At 31.9% G+C, this 14953-nt stretch overlaps 1 protein-coding gene and 1 long non-coding RNA gene across 30 annotated transcripts in view; one reads left to right on the top strand and one right to left on the bottom strand.

The window, feature by feature from the left end:
* Nucleotides 1–1331: 1331 nt before the first annotated feature.
* LOC148623808 (uncharacterized) lies at nucleotides 1332–8987 on the bottom strand. 3 transcript variants are annotated; one of them, XR_015919513.1, is made up of 5 exons: nucleotides 8845–8981; nucleotides 5962–6169; nucleotides 3919–4018; nucleotides 3534–3575; nucleotides 1332–1535 (listed from the first exon to the last, which is right to left on the bottom strand). It is a non-coding gene; the product is annotated as an uncharacterized LOC148623808 (long non-coding RNA). The 3 variants fall into 3 exon arrangements; XR_015919511.1 differs by lacking the exon at nucleotides 3919–4018 and having other exon boundaries at nucleotides 8845–8987; XR_015919512.1 differs by lacking the exons at nucleotides 3919–4018; nucleotides 8845–8981 and adding an exon at nucleotides 8668–8822.
* LOC148623807 (serine/threonine-protein kinase MRCK alpha-like) overlaps nucleotides 8940–14953 on the top strand; it is a 58866-nt gene continuing 52852 nt past the window's right edge. For all 27 annotated transcript variants that reach the window (XR_015919510.1, XR_015919509.1, XM_088565955.1 and 24 more), the window contains exons 1-4: nucleotides 8940–9534; nucleotides 11175–11266; nucleotides 12628–12711; nucleotides 13085–13180. Coding sequence is in view for 25 of the 27 variants with exons in the window: in XM_088565955.1 (XP_088422081.1) it covers nucleotides 9336–9534; nucleotides 11175–11266; nucleotides 12628–12711; nucleotides 13085–13180 (471 nt within the window). In the remaining 2 variants the exon portion in view is untranslated. The remainder of the gene's footprint in view (nucleotides 9535–11174; nucleotides 11267–12627; nucleotides 12712–13084; nucleotides 13181–14953) is intronic.

Genomic DNA, 14953 nt, shown 5'->3' with positions numbered 1-14953 from the left:
TTTTGTTAAGGATACCCTAAAAAAACAAAATACCAACTTACACTGAATTCTGTATAGTAGTTTTTGAGAAGAAGATTTTTGAAAGTAATAATATCAAAAACAGCAAAAAACATCCAAAATGGGCAATAACTCCAACATGGGTCAACAGATTTTCACCAACATTTGACCAGATAGACCTCATCATGCTAAATACTTTTATCCATGTCAGAATTTGGCTTAACCTAATGGTTTTGGAGATATACGCAAAAATCTGCTGTCTGACCCCTATGTTCTATTTTTAGTAATGGCAGCCACATTTTTACAATCAAAACGGTCATTTTGTTAAGGATACCCTAAAAAAACCAAAATACCAACTTACATTGAATTCTGTATAGTAGTTTTTGAGAAGAAGATTTTTGAAAGTAATATCAAAAACAGCAAAAAAAATCCAAAAAGGGCAATAACTCCAACGTGGGTAAGGTCTCGCTAACCACTTCCGGGTCAAATGGCCACCCCGTATGTAGTACCAAAAACACAATGAACCTAGACATGCCTTGTAAGTGCATTATTGGTGTGTATTATGATTGAAAGCAGTCAAAGTAAAGCTGAGAACAAAATACTTTAAAATCATACATGTAATTAACTACACAAGTGTATGAATATTGTTTATGTGTGTTAGTAATTTGCCTCCATGCTGTCAGCAGAAAAGGTAAAAACATGGGTTTTCAGTATTATTTATTTAAGTAAACTTTGTGAAGAATTTCTACGATCATCGTACCATTAGCATAATGATTTTGGAAGCCTTATTTTCCAAGCTTCGCAATGGTATGCAACTTCAACATGTCATAAGTCCTGAGAATTCACAGTGAAACATTGTAAATTACTTTTTTAACATGTTAAGTAATGGAAACGTTAGAAGTGGTTAGTGAGACCCATTTGATCAACTTCATATTTCCAGTGAGATGTCATTAAACTGAAGAGCTTAAGGAATCTTTGTTTTTTCCTATCTGTTACATTTTTTTTAAATAGAGGTGAAAAACTGGAGTAAGACGCTTATTGCCCATTTTTGGTATAAAATGACAGCCATTTTTTTACTGGTCAAAAATCAAAGCGTTAACTTTGTACAGGACAACCTAAGGAATAATTCTACCAAGATTCCTTGAATTCTAGTAGTTTCATTGGAGAAGAAATTTGAAAAAATATTAATGTTGCCTAGAATTATGTACCGGTACACCAAGTGATGAATAAATTGAACACTTAGGTTCTTTGGTAAGCAGGATTTGACCTTTGTGTTTGTATCAGACTGCACCTTGGGGAGCACATATAATTTCTTAGAAATTAAATAAAAAAAATAAAATATGTAAAAAGTTTATTGTGTATGTATATACATGGAGTAGATGTTAACTTAAATTCTGTTTGAAATTTTGACCATTTCAATCTTCAAATCAATAAATCAAATGAACTAAATCACTTTGAATGATAGTTTTTCTTCCATTGTTCTTGATCTGATCTTCTTTTTTCTCCTGCACCTAATGTCTCGTCAATCTTGTAATAAACTGAAAGATATAAGAAAGTCTCTATACTGACACTTATAGAAAGATGTATCAACATTTGATTTATTAACCTTTCTCCCAATGTCACGTTATTTCATTCTCAGATGCTAGTAGTTGATAAAACTAGAAATACTGTGATCAGGCTCGCAAAAGAAATCTACCAAATCTATAGAAACCATTATTTTCATTCATGCACATCATTATATGATGCATAATCTTTCTCTTCCTTTAAGATTTGTTCTTTAATTGACAAGAATTTGGGAGTGTACTAAACAATCCTCATGTTTACTTCTTGGAGTGACATAAAGAAAATCAGTTCCAAATAATGCATACTTAAGCTTCTTCACAAAATATAATCCTTTTAGTACAAGAAGTCTACAGATAGCTTTTGTACAATTATGTAGTTCCTTTGACATATTCTGTTCCAAAAAAGCTACAGAGGTCTCATTTCCGATAATGGAGCTGACCTGAATGTCATTCCCAGGGTATTTCCAATACAAAAACAACTTCAAATGTTTTAAAAAAAAATTTGAAGTGGTAGAGTGTTATCAGAAATATATGCCTAAATATGCAAGACTATTTTCATTATAGAAATCTGCATTTAGAGTTCATTAATCTGACTATTTTATACCTGAACATTGTTGATTATGAACTTGCTGATTAAATCATTGCATTTTACAAATATCACCTGTAAACAATTGAAAGTTTCATTCTACCTATAATAGTTTTCAAAATATTGCCAAAAAACTGCTAAAAACATAATTGTTTGCCGTTCAAGGGCAATAACTCTAAAAAGAAGTCATCCAACAAGTTTGATTCCCGCAAACATTCGTAAGTCATATCATAAGGATCATTTCAGAAATTCAAAGTTTCATTCTATCTATCATAGTTTTCAAGATATTGACTGAAAACTGTAAAAAAAACACATCATTTTTCACCTTTCAAGGGTGATAACTCTTACAAGGAGTCATCTGACAACTATGATCCCTAGAGACTTTTGTAAGCCTTATAATAAGTATCATTTCAGCAATCAAAAGAATTTGGCTAAACCTAATGGTTTTGGAGGCCCCACAAAAATAGAACTAAATATAGAACAGGAGTCAGACAGTAGTTATTTTGCATATATCTCCAAAATTGTTAGGTTTAGCCAAATTCTGTCTGAATAAAGGTGTTCAGTATGATGAGATACATCTTTGGTCAAATTTTCATTTTAATCTGTTAAGCCATTTGGAGTTATTGCCCTTCTTCGATATTTTATTCCTATTTTTAATGTTATTTCTTTAAAAAATCTGCTCCTCTGTTTCTGGTAGTTTCTACCGGAACAATATGAATCTTACTTGGTACGAATATTACTAAGGGTATTCTGCATAGATACGATGTGGGGATTTTTTATCTGTTAAAAAATATGGCCACCATTACTAAAAATTGAACAAAGGGGGTCAGTCAGAAGTTTTTCTCATATATCTCCCAAACTGTAAGGTTTAGTCAAATTCTTTCTAATACCTGTTAGAGTTATTGATCTTGAGAGGTGAAAAATGGCATTCTTTTACAGTTTTCAGCCAATATCTTGAAAACTATAGTAGATAGAAACTTTCAATTGACGAAATGATCCCAAACCTAAAGATAAGTCCTACCAAAATCTTCATGAGTCAAAATTGCTGGCAACTCTTTGTTAAAGTTGCTGCCCTTGAAAAGAAAGGTAAATGATTCAGGCTCCTGGGAGCCTCTTGTTATGAATAAATTTCCAAAATTTTAGAATGAAAAATTGAAATTTTTCAAAACACCAAAATATGAAACACTATGAACATACACTTTCCCAAAGTTTCATTTTCATTGGGCAAATGTTAATGAGTTATCACATGAAAAAATGTGGGAAGGGTGGATGAACAGGGGTAAAACAATATGCCCCAAAATTTATTGATGTGAAGGCACAAAAACGCTTCAAGTTATAGCAGGAAAACATATGATGTTTACGGTTTTTACAATCACATTACTACTTACATTCCAATAAATAAGGATGATTCCTGTACTGATATCTTTTCTCTGGAAGTAAAAAATAAGTAATAACAATGCTTCTAAATACATAGGGCCTGCAAGTCTCATCACATGACCCCTTGAATTCATAAGAATGGGTCTCAAGCATAGGATAAAAACATATTTACAAAAACCGCTTATGCATAAATAAGATGATAATAATGAGCTTTGCAGCATGCAACATGATAATAACCACAGCATGTTGAACTTTGTTCACTTGGGGCATGTGGACACAATATTAGTTTTTGACACGCCTAAACATAGAGAGTTAAAGTTCATTACGGACACAATATTGCACAAAATTTGAAATTCAACTTATTAGAAAAAAAATTGATTAACATGCACTTTTTACCTCCATACTGATTCGGAATGTCCCTATACCCCATGTCCCCCTTTTCATAATTTGCTATGATTTTGCTTTGTGAAACTCCCGAATTGATATGGAACAAAATCTAAAATAAGAAATACACAATGAAAACATGTTATAAAGATTCTGTGAAAATTTTAAGAAAAGAAAGAGATGGGTCCCCCTTGTCTTCATATTAGACTTGTAATCAAAAGTTAATGGACACCAATAATGACAACGACAGGAGGGTTATTCCATAATGTGTCTAGGAATTGTTATTTTTCTGACATATAAAAACTGTATAAGAGTTTTCAGTAAAACTGAACAGGCACCTTAAAATCTGTCTGTTACTGTTTAATGCATTTATTTTCAATGTTGCCAATATCCACAGACTTTCTAAAATTAATTTATTACTAGTTCATATATGAAAAAAAGGCAATCTAATTAAAATAAGACCAATCAGACTCATAAATTGTTCCATTCAGTCACCACATGTAGGATCTAACAACACTCCTCTCTACTTTCTGTTCTTATGACCTTTCTGATCAGTCAAATTTCATCTTTCATGATTTTGAAAACATGATTCAATGGGAAAACCCTGATCATTGACAAACAACATCTTTTCATATTTACAATGAAAATAGTTGAGTGTAATATTTATTACATATGAACACATTTCCGTACAGCTACACCCACCTTGCCACCCAAAGACCAGCACACTGATATCAGTCATCCCCCGGTTAGTATGATTACATATTGTTTCTACAGCTGTATCAGAAACACTGTGAGAGATACTTGTTATACATGGAAATTTCCACTATAAATTAGCTATGTGCAATCTCTTTTCATATTTACAATGAAAATAAAGGTGCACATCACCATTGTTCATAATTTGTACTCCAATTTCAAGAATTAGTATCCACATTTTTGATGTTCTAAACTGAAATTTAAATTAAATCTGTAACTCATCTATATACTAACAGCCCAACAAACAAAATAATAGGTCAATATATAAAACATCTTCCCAAAGCATCTAGCAAGAGCAATCAAGGGAACCAAGACTCCAGCAGAAATCTAAAGAAAGTAGTACAGGGACAAAGACCAGACATGGAAAACAGACACACACAACAAAGGACATAAAACAACAAAAATAACACGTACAAAGAAACAAAAGTAAAAGTGAAAAAACTCTACTAAAAACTGGGAGCATGGACCAGGTGTACCAGTAGGCTAAACGTCCTCTCCTTTTCTAGAAATACCCGCCGAGTTGCTCATAAAAAGTCGTCCAGGGTAAACGAAAGAGGAAAGAAAAACTATGACACGTTGAGCAAATCAGTTTTCATGATGGAGACGGATACACCGTAACAATCCACGAGTTCATAATGTCGACCATAAAATTTCTGCAGTGATGACTTCAATTGTGCAGCAACAGAACCCTGTTCCAGACGCCTAATTGTAAGAAGTCTAGTGTGATACAATAAGTCTGTGCAGTAACAGTAAGCTGTGGCATAACATATGAGTTATGATATGAAAACTGTAAATAAGTTCAATAGGTCTGTGCAATGTTTTTCTTAGTCTTTGTGTTTTTTTGCCTATTTAAGTTCAATAAAGGGCCACTCATTGAATCCAGGTCTTTGTTAATACAGTCATTCCATTTTTAACCATTTAATAGTATGGTAGTCATGTGTAAGATGCTGCAAGAAATCTAAGTTGGAAATCTTTCTTATCAATATGATGAGGATATAAATCATTGTGTGGAATACTGACAACTTCATTTGTTTGTTGGTTGTCATACTTCATCATTCAGACTAAAATGGTAGTGTCAATAAGACATAGCTTAGGTAACACTCTTAGCTTGATGTTTGCTGCATTTTGATGATATCCATGTTCACTAATTGGTTTGAATTGTTTCTAGCCTTGTTGATTCTGTTCTATCTGTCCATGCTCTATCAACTTCATGTGCCATTTTAGTTCTCCAAATATATGTTTGAAAAGCAACCAAAATTCAGTTAACTTAGAAAAGGTATGTTTTGCAATTATTATACTAACCTGCTGACTCATTCAATGTTTTGAATAAAAGGTAACTGGCACCAAGGACTCCAGCTTCAACTACCAGACCAACTTTTAATGCTAGTACAACTGTACTGCTTTTCTGTTTATAAATTTTCATTGTACAGATTACTTTCGAACCCTTGACATTGTATGTTGTACTGGTATAGTTGTCTATATACAGTCAAAATTCATATAAAATAGTTCACTGCAAAAAAAATTAACATTAACTTCAAATTTATTCGGTATAGATGCCCTGCTGCTACATGTACCTTTAAAGGCAGGAGCATAAAACAAGATTTGGAACAGGAGTTTTTAGGTGATTCAAAGTATATGTGGTAAACTACAAGTACATCTAAGTTACAATAGTCTTAATTTTGGTAAGATAGAAAATAAACAGGAATGTGTTAATCAGTAATATTGGTTCAAAACATTTCAAGTTACAGATTATGCAACGTAGTTACTGTCAACAACATATAGTGGCAAAAAATGACTAACTTCTACAAGCTGAAAACATTTCTCCATCATAGTGCACATCTTCAATATGTATATTAACTGCTGTGCAGTTTCAATAATATTAATTCAATAATTATTGAAATACATATTACACAAAGTAGGTACCCCTAAGCAAGACTGATGGACAGAGTGGTTTCTAGACCTGCCGTCACCATTGATGACATTGATGACACTAGGAAAAATGCAAAATGTTGAAGAAAATAATTAGTAAAGATACAATGTATTTTAGGACCCACATTTATAGAAATGCAGGTAACTAGGTAGGTCTAGCAAAATTTTCACTCAAGGCCACACAAGGGTATTACAGATTCACTGTGTAGTAAAGTCTTAATAATATCAGATTAACTACCTATTCTTTAATGGCGAAAATTTGAAGTCATTTCTTGATTTGCAAAAATATGATTGTTGAATCGTAAGGGTGGTATAAAGTGCACATCTACACTACATTACAATAGATCCTTCCAAATATTTTAATAGATGATAAGTTTATAAGACCTTACAGTTGTACAGGCAGTATGGATTCAATGGGGGATGGCCCCAGTCACCTCTCTCTTTTCAGAATTTCTGGATCCAAAACTGCCAACAGTGATAGGGATGCTGTTATCCAGTCCTCCACTGCTTCATGTAGTCTGAGATTTATCTGACGTCAATTGGCTGATTAGCCAGACAAGCTGGGGCCATGGTATGTCAGAGCTCTTTCCATATCAAAAACACATGATTTAGCGCAATAACTTTCATGCACACTTTGATACTAAAATTTACTACTTTTATGGCTCTTGAAAAGTTAAGACTAAGTATGTAATGAAAGTTTATACTATTAAGATTATTATGTATATGCTATTCTGCAGTAATTCCTGTTTTGAGAATTGAAATTTAAAATACATGTAATTAACAAAATATTGTGATCTTGAACTTGTGAAGTACAAGATCACAAAGTCAAATATTGTGTAATTTTGTAAAAATAAGCAGTGTGCAAATTTCGCACAGAGTGAAAAACATGTCAATAATGTTGTCTGATGTAAATGCAACAATAAATAACTGTCTTTCCTTGAAATACAGAATTTTGACATTAAAGCAAAATCCAGTGATTTTGATATGGTCTGATATGGGACAAGCTCCCATGACCCCAGCTTGTCTGGCAAATCAGCCGATGGCTATCAAAACAATCTTGGACTAGACTTTATGGTGACAAACAACAAAAAAAGCATCTGAATATCAATTTAGATTAGTTATGAAAATAAAGGCTGTATAGAGCTGTATAGAGCTGACTCGCACATCTGGACAAATATAAAATCTGGTGGCCTTATTATATGATCATGGAGAACAAAATGGTAGCAGGTTGAACCATCCCCTTACTTTTCAGTCCCCAGGTTTTTCTGTCTCAAAGTTGATCTGTCCCCTCTAAAATTGTATTGTATGAATTGATATCGGAATTTTTATTTATAGACAATTTTATTTAGGACTGCCGCCATTACACTTTCAAGAAAGAAATCTAAATTCTTATCTAAGAAATGAAAAAAATTTTTAAGGTTTTGCATGGTTTGCATGCTGTTTCATTCACACATGTATACGTTCGCAAACAAACATTCAAACTATAAAGATCACACAAGCAAAGCATGCTGGCGAGGATGAATGTCCAGGTTGCAAACCATAAAATGATACGGCATTGCAATATTTGAAACAGCAAGAAGTATTCCATTCTCTTTTATTTAAAAAGCAGCAGAATATCAGGCAGTATTTTTCTTTCTGAGTTACATCTTTGATGTTCATTATTTTGTTAAATCAAGATTGGGTTAGGCTTGGATGCTGTGTTGAATTTGTAAAAATCTTGATTAAAGACAAGTGGAAAATAATAACCCATTAATGATAAAAAGAACTTAAATTGACTAATCACTTTTCATTTTGTAATGTAATAATCATATGTAATTACTTTAAACTGTGCTTAATTAGGTCTTATATTAATAATATTTTATGAACTATCATCTTTCATTTATGATGTAAAATTTAAGAAAAGACATGTACATTGTAGAAAAAGGATAAGATAATTCATTTTCAATATTTATTTTTAATATTTTAACTGTATGAACTCCTAATGCATAATGCATTGAGTTAATGATAGGGGATGGATCCACATGGGGACAGATCCACTAGGGACGGATCAGCAGGAAATCAACAAATTATTTCACTTACAAACATTCATTTGCACATCACTGGAAAAATCCTTGAATATTGATTTAACTGATTATCATGCTTTCCCTTTTCAAGGGCAATTACTCTCATAAGAAGTAATCGTACAACTTTGACCCAATGGAGGTCTAGGTAGAGCTCTTCAAAGAAGAAAGAAAGCCCTATCAAAAAATAACTTACTAAATAAATTCAATTATGCATTACACGTGCAATACACAATCAAGCAGGTGCGCCAAATATAAACAATGTGACGTCAGTTTACGCTTGCGTAGAACGGCTTCCTATAGCCATTGATAACTTGTCGGCCATGTTTGACGTATCTCGATGTGCAAAATGGAATGCCAAGGGTGTTAACTTCAAGAATAACTTAATTTAAGCTCTCGACATATATAGATAGATGCACTGTCAATTATATAGTCACAAAAAATACAGCATATAATGCTTTTTATATCATTTGCCGGGTCCTTCGTCGTAAATTCAAAAAGAAAATACCACGGAAGTTGACATTTTTCAATAACATTGTAATTTTTTATTTGATTTAAAGAACTTCCATTTTTCGTTCAGTGCCTATGTGTAATAAAAAACGCTAGTGATGAACCATACATTATGTCCAGGGTAATATCCTGGGATGCATGAGGAAAATTCAGGAAAAGATTACTCGTATCCTATGAATGTCTGAACAAATCTGGAACATGTCTGCAGAGGAGAGGTTGAAGAAGTTGACCCGCTTGTATGTCTCTGATCTTCAGAGTAGCAATGGACAAGCTCTGAGTATTGAGACTCTTCTGGACGTGTTGATTGTTTTGTATGATGAGTGCTGCAATACTACACTAAGAAGAGAAAAAAATATCTCTGAATTTATTGACTTTGGTATGTAGTATGGTGGTGATAGATTAATACAGTAGCCCACCTTTGACCCAGTATAAGTAATTTTCACCAATGTGTTCAAAATTTTTATAGCTCAATAAACGTCAAGTGTTCCTTACAGAGAGTTGGTGTTCTGCAATTATTGATGGGTATTATAAGCAACATGCTTTTTTTCTGTAAATTTCCCTTTACAGATTTAATGCTTGCATGGTGTGCCTTTAAATTTACTTCTTATATGACAGAGTGCCATTTTTTCCATGATTACCCTGTCCTTTTCAAAAGTTGACAGGGCATTTAATATTTACAGTACCACTTCGTAAGTATTAACGAAAATCAAGATGGCGGACCTATAATTTTGTTTTGGATTATCTCTCTTTGGACATAAAAAAATATAAAGTGAAAATACAGTACTTACCTCAATATTTCATTGGATTATCTTTTGAACCAATAATTGCCAGTTTTGTTTGAGGAAGTTGTAAAGATTCCTGTTACGATCCACAGTGAAGTATGGTTTCAGTGTTTAGAAAATTTACTGTGTTATTGATGTTTGGAGTTGTATTTTTGAAAGATCACTTTATTCAGAGCCACAAATTCTCAATAATGTGTATGTCTCTAAACTGAGCAGGCCAAGTCATTCCATGAGTATCATTGAATTCCTCTAAAAAACAATATTATATAAATATAAGCTTTAAAAGTTGTACTATAAAACTAATGATTTCTGGCATTTTGTAATTTTGCATAAAAATACTTATGACACAGGACTGTAGATGTGATAGCTCTTTTTCAAGAGCTCTATAACAGCAATCTGTTGGACATTATATTTTGAGCAAGAACTGATTGTATGGATGAATTAAAATTCTAATTATTTTATTTATGTAAAATCCAACAAAGGGCTGTCATCAGAACAATACGAATGTTACACAACTGACAGCATACAATAAACAGGTTAATAAAGGTATATTAAGAAATTGGTGATGACAAAAATTTTGTTTGAGAGAATTATCTCCTGGAGAGAACTACTTCTTGACCTATGTACATTTACACCTGTTATTAACTATTGGGTATTTCATTTCCTTAAAGGCTTTCTGCTAACTAAGATAGAACAAAATGTACCACATCTGAAATGACAAATACATGAGGATCTAGTGTTGAATAGGAAGAAAATGTATGTTGAAAATACTACACTTCTAGTGGGAAGAAAAGCATTGACTTGACTACTGTGTCAATCATGTACTTAAATGGGAAGTTTCTTTTCCAGTTATAAAATCAAACTTAATTTGATTTTCATTAAGGATCCTGATACATGTTACATGTATGTTAGAAGTGTAAAGTACTTTTGTAGTTCATTGCTAAAAGCAGGAAGATTCATCTATGTAAATATTCAATATGAAATAAAGCATTAATTTTATAGTGTTAGATTAATTAATAGTTACATTAAAAACTAAATTTGACCAAAAAAAATTACAGGATTTCATAAATTGGCATACTTGCATGCATTTAGTCATGACTGTCTAAAAATCTTGCTTGAACAATTCCTTCTTTTTTTTCATCATTAAAATATGATATGTACATGTAAGGTGTATAATGATTCAGTCTATTGAAAAAGTTGACAAATTCTTACTAATAGTACTTGTTGATTTTAGCAAAACCTATAGTGAACAAAGTAAAAGAATTTAGACTGCACAGAGATGATTTTGAGACGATTCGCATCATTGGAAGAGGTTCCTTTGGAGAGGTATGAACCATAGAAGAAAATGTATTCCAATGAACATTTATACTAGATATAGATGTACTTTTGATAATTATAGGTAAACCCCTATTATGTATGATTCACATGCCCATCTTTTTAGCCTTGAACTAAGGTTGAAGAGGCTCTAAACAGATAGGACAGATATGCCAGAAAATCTTTTCAATGATACTTGATTTTTACTCCATTGGCAGCCTTTTACTGTTAATGTTAAACTGTCAGTTGTATTAAGCTACATGTATATTCAAATTTATCACTGACATTTATAATAATATCTATGAAACAATGCAAGTTCTTAAAATGAAATATTTTTAAAACAGTCTTGCACAACAATCAACCAATTTAATACAAAATGTTCATGCAGTTTTAAAGTACTCAGAGCTAGGGAAGAAATCTTGAAATACATTTAGATCAAGTACTTCCTGAAGAAAACAGTAAGCAGACTCTAACATTAGACAGCAGCAAAATTGATTCACTGCATGACAGGTGATTGTAATGTAGGTTTTGGTCAGCTTTATCAGAACATGTCGAAGGTGACCTTATTTCTTTGTATATGTGCATTTGTTTATAATTTGCACCCCTGTCCACCAAAAGGGAGTTAGAAATAAGCATGTATTTTAAGGTATATAAATTTATCATTTCATTTGTCGAATTGCAAATTTACAGCTAGTTGAAATAGACCAGTTCCATTACAAATTTAGGTAGGCTAGTGAGTAATTTAAATAGCTCTTTAGGCAGAATTATGCCCTACTTTATACCAGTGTGTCCTACTTAACGACAACAGAACACTTGTGATCTTTCGGACACTGACTTTTTTAAGTTTGAATAGCTATCAATTATGATATTGGAAGGCAAATTTAAAGGTTAAGTTCATCATAATTGACAGCTATGATGCTAGTCTGTCAGATGTCAATTCTATGATTTAATTAAGTTTGAAAATACAAAACTCTGGTAGGGATTTAACCATCAGGCTAGAAAATTAACTACTCGTATGCATAGATGGTTTAAAAATCAAGAAGCAACTAAATAGTACGTAAGTAAATAACTTCTGCCTGATAACACTTGTAAGAAAACAGGATTGAACATTTGTATTTCTTTTTTCATTAGTTTTTAAATTTTGGGATGGGCTGGGAGGATTTCCTGGCTTCACACAACTCACCAGAAGAAGGAAAATTGATAACACAGAATAACAGTAATGAAATCACAGTACTGAGTATGTTCACTAGCAATAGAATGTGTTTTTAAGTTAATGTATTAATATGTTAGCCATAGGACAGTATCAGTAATCTAGGTTAAAACCTATTAATTTCTGTCACAGTTTCATTTAGTTATATATTAACTTATTTCAGGTTGCAGTGGTGAAGTTGAAAGATACAGATAGGGTATTTGCTATGAAAATCTTGAATAAATGGGAAATGCTTAAAAGAGCAGAGGTATGTTGGGTGATAATAGTGACCAGTTGTAATAATTTCAGAACTGCAACAAGTTATGGTTATTCATGTAGTGATATGTTGTTAACAATATGTGTCCTGACAATAACTTAAGTATAAGTGATGAATTTTTATATGAAATTGAAACCAAAATTCAGCCCAGTTTCAGGCTTGAATGGTGTGAAATTTTCTATTCACTCATTTTTGAAAGTCACAAAATTTGTGATTTAAATTTTATAAATCGTAAATCTTGAAACTCAGAAATGCTGAACTTTGCAAAGTAGTTTGTTGCAATGGAAAGACATGTAAACAACTATTTGTAATCACTTCACTTTTGGTGTGCCTTTACTTAATAAGTTTTTGTTTTGTCTTTTAGACTGCTTGTTTTCAAGAAGAGAGAGATGTATTAGTAAAAGGAGATAGAAGATGGATAACAAATCTTCACTATGCATTTCAAGATGAAAACTTTTTGGTAATTAAAGACACTTGTATTAATAAGAGGAGTGATTTCATTTGCATGTTCGTTGAAGGGCCACATGAGCTTTTACCATCACTTGATGTCCATCGTCTTCATTTTTTAACAATTTTCAAAAATTTTCTCCTCTGAAATTAATGAGCAGAATTATATGAAACTTTGCACAGGTGTTTCTTATGATATCTTGTACAAAATTAGTGTTTAGGTTATTGATATGTCAAAAAACATTGTTGCCATAGTTAAAATAGAACATAGGGGTCTGACCACATGCTTTGATTATATCTTATAAACACTTACAGATAGAAGAAATCAGAGATACCTTTGGATCTTTGCCTAGATGAGATCTATCATCACTGAAAATTTCATGATAATTGAAATACTGATTTTGGAGCTATTGCCCTTTTTTATGCTAATTTTACCTATATTATTGCAGTTTTTTGTTTTTATTTGAAAAGTAATGCAGCTAGTTTGACAATTCAAACTGTATTAACAATATAAAGACAAGATCCATTATTGTTTTAAATTTCAGAAAAATTGGTCAACTATTCTTTCAGTTATGGCCTTTGAAATGGTAATTTTTTATGGTTTTTCTGACTTTTGCCAGAAAATGATAGCAATTATGATTGTTATAAATTGGAAAAATGTAAAGCGTAATGATATATGTCTTTGGTGCAAATTTCAGTAAAAATATTGGTTTTTAATGGAGTTGTAGCTCCTGAAGGTGTCATATTTGACAATTTTTGCTGATTATTACGAGAGGGATAGCAGTTTGATGTGTAATATAAATTGATAAAATGTTAAGCAAAATGAGATCTATCCTTGGTGCAAATCTAGGAAAAATCTGTTGAAATTATAGTCCTTAAAAGTGTCATTTTGACGATTTTTCCAGTTTTTCGGATTACTTAGAAATGGATAGCAGATTGATGATGAATGTAAGTTGGAAAAATATTAAGCATAATAAGATCTATTCTTAGTGTAAATTTAAGAAAAATTATTGACTGTTGTTGGAGTTATCACCCCTGATTGTGTCTTTTTTGACGGTATATCTAGTTTTTACCTGTCATTTTTCAGAAATCCTCTTTCTTTGCAGGAATGATTTATAGCATGTTGGATACTAATGATCCTCATTTCAGAGTGGTCCAATAAAAAACATGACCACCATTGCTTAAAATAGAATATTGAGGTCAAAATGCAGTTTTTCCTTGTTTTTGCCATATCTTTGGTGGGAAATCAATAAATAAATAGAAAGTGAATACCACAAATCTAAAAATGGAAATACTAAAGTTATACTTGACCAAAATTAAGGCATAATATTCAGATATCAAGTAGGAGTAAAAGAAAACAAGAGAGAATAAGAAAGGGACACAATAAAATTAATGGGCCATGGTAGTTTGCTAGCAATTTTATTCCTTGAATAAAGACAATTAAATTTGTTGAGAATTTATCAATGATGAATTTATTTTTTAAGTGAATTTATTGAGACAAAGGTCAACATGTTTTAAAATCAGGTACTATATGAATAAAGTCCCTGATAAAATAAAACACCTATTTCTGGATTAATAGTGTGTAATTTTTTGTGTATGAAAAGTGACTAATGGTATCAGCTCCTGGCTAAGATTAGAGTTCAAAACTTGTTTATACATGCATCAAGAGTGAATCTGGGGTATATGTATGTCATGAATGAAGGTTATTTTGATGAATCGACAAAGATAACTCATTAGTGGACTTACTGTCATATTTTTTTTTAAATGTATCTAAAATTCTACACAA

The sequence above is a fragment of the Perna viridis genome, chromosome 2 (assembly GCF_037379345.1).
Source record: "Perna viridis isolate PV_CMFRI_1.1 ecotype Kerala chromosome 2, ASM3737934v1, whole genome shotgun sequence".
NCBI lineage: Eukaryota > Metazoa > Mollusca > Bivalvia > Mytilida > Mytilidae > Perna > Perna viridis.
Note: the sequence above shows the minus strand (reverse complement) of the source record. Positions and strands in the feature narration are given on the sequence as shown.